Source organism: Cariama cristata, unplaced genomic scaffold (genome assembly GCF_000690535.1).
Source record: "Cariama cristata isolate BGI_N322 unplaced genomic scaffold, ASM69053v1 scaffold22569, whole genome shotgun sequence".
NCBI classification, from domain to species: Eukaryota; Metazoa; Chordata; class Aves; order Cariamiformes; family Cariamidae; genus Cariama; species Cariama cristata.
In genome coordinates, this window is record NW_009636590.1 from 4212 (window position 1) to 5699 (window position 1488).

The window sequence follows — 1488 nt, forward strand, 5'->3', positions numbered from 1 at the left end:
GCTCCATCCAGCCTCCTCCATCCCTCGTCCAAATTTGCACTGGAGCAGCCTCCGATGAGTCTCAGTGCCTGCAAGGAGCTTGTTCCCACTTTGGCAGCCCCTGTGTTCCCCTGGCTGGGGAGGCCCTGTCCCCAGCGCTGTGACCCAAGTGACAGTCTCCATCGCACACCCCTGCTTTGCTCCCAGCCCGACTTTACCTGCAGAGACCACCACCTCGATGGTGTGCCGCAGGCTGAACCACAGCCTCCTCCTCACCCCGCAGAAGTACCGGCCTGCGTCCCCCGGCGTGACTCCGCTCAGCATCACCGTGAACGAGTGTGCTGTGTGGTTGTCCCTGATGGACACCATGCCCTGCGTCACTGTCACCTCCGAGCCGTTGGTTTGGGTGATGTAGGTGAAGCAAAACCAGAGGAAGCCCGGACGGCACCAGTACTTGGAGTAGAGCTCATAGCCTGGCTTGTAGCTGCAGGACACTCTCAGTGAGCCACCCTGCTCGGCTGTCACCTGCGTGGGGCCCGTCACTGCCCAGCCACCTGCGAGGGACAGGGAGAGGGGCTGCAAGCTTCTATGGGCATCGCCTCCGGGAACCGGGAGGGATCTGAGCCTGGCATGCTCGGGAGCACCCTGTCCTGGGAGAGGCTGTGTCCATGCACCCCGTGCACCGGGGAGCGGTGCTGAGATGAGATGTCCCCAGTCATTAAAACAGAGCCCCCATCAAGCGTTTGTGTTATTAAATGAGCAAAATGCCTTATTGCCCGGGTCCATACGACAGCAATACAAGCATATCTGAGAGATCACCCCCGTAGCCGTGCACTGCCCGCAGGAAAAGGACGGTAGCAGCTGAGCTGTTGCCGTCACCGCTGTGGGTTTCCTGGGCTGTCTCTGTCCCAGCCTCTCCTCAGCTCTGCCAGAGCCTGTGGGGTGGGAACCGCCTGACCTGTGCTCCTGGGTCTCACCTGGGAAAAGGGTCCAAACCAGGAAAATCCTCATTTTCCAGCTTCTCACTCCTGAAGTGGACTTTTCCCTGCAGTCATTCACACAGCACCTTGCGGGATGGAGCCAGGTTCATACACACCCAGGCATCCCAGGAGTTTCCCAAGCCTCTTTCTCCTGTCGCTTCCTTGGGCAGTGTTTACCCACGGACCCTGGATGTCTTTTTTAAAGGCAGTTGCTTCCTCCCCTTCACCCAGGAACCATGACTCACCCTGGGGGTGTCTCATGAGAAAGACTCTCTGCTTTTGCTCTGAAACAGCCGGTGGTTCCCAGCAAAATGCCAAAATGCAGCGGGTTCCTTGGCCGCGATGCCCATCCCAGCAGGGAACACAGCCCCTTCCCCGTGCACAGAGCCTGAAGGGCTTCGAGGGGCTTTGCAGAGGGGCTGGGCCAGAGCGGGGGTCCAGGGACCGGGACAGAGCAAATACAGGTCAGCCCCTGCAGATGGATTGGTTAGGATGGTTGGGATGCTCTCCCAGTTGTGATGGACTGGGG

At 59.5% G+C, this 1488-nt stretch overlaps 1 protein-coding gene across 1 annotated transcript in view; it reads right to left on the reverse strand.

The window, feature by feature from the left end:
* LOC104167657 (CMRF35-like molecule 7) overlaps positions 1 to 990 on the reverse strand; it is a gene marked incomplete at its 3' end in the record, with an annotated part of 1747 nt that extends 757 nt beyond the window's left edge. Inside the window, exons 1-2 of the mRNA XM_009707977.1 lie at positions 957 to 990; positions 198 to 533 (exon numbers count right to left, since the gene is read on the reverse strand). Coding sequence (XP_009706279.1) covers positions 198 to 533; positions 957 to 990 — 370 coding nt within the window. The remainder of the gene's footprint in view (positions 1 to 197; positions 534 to 956) is intronic.
* Positions 991 to 1488: the final 498 nt, after the last annotated feature.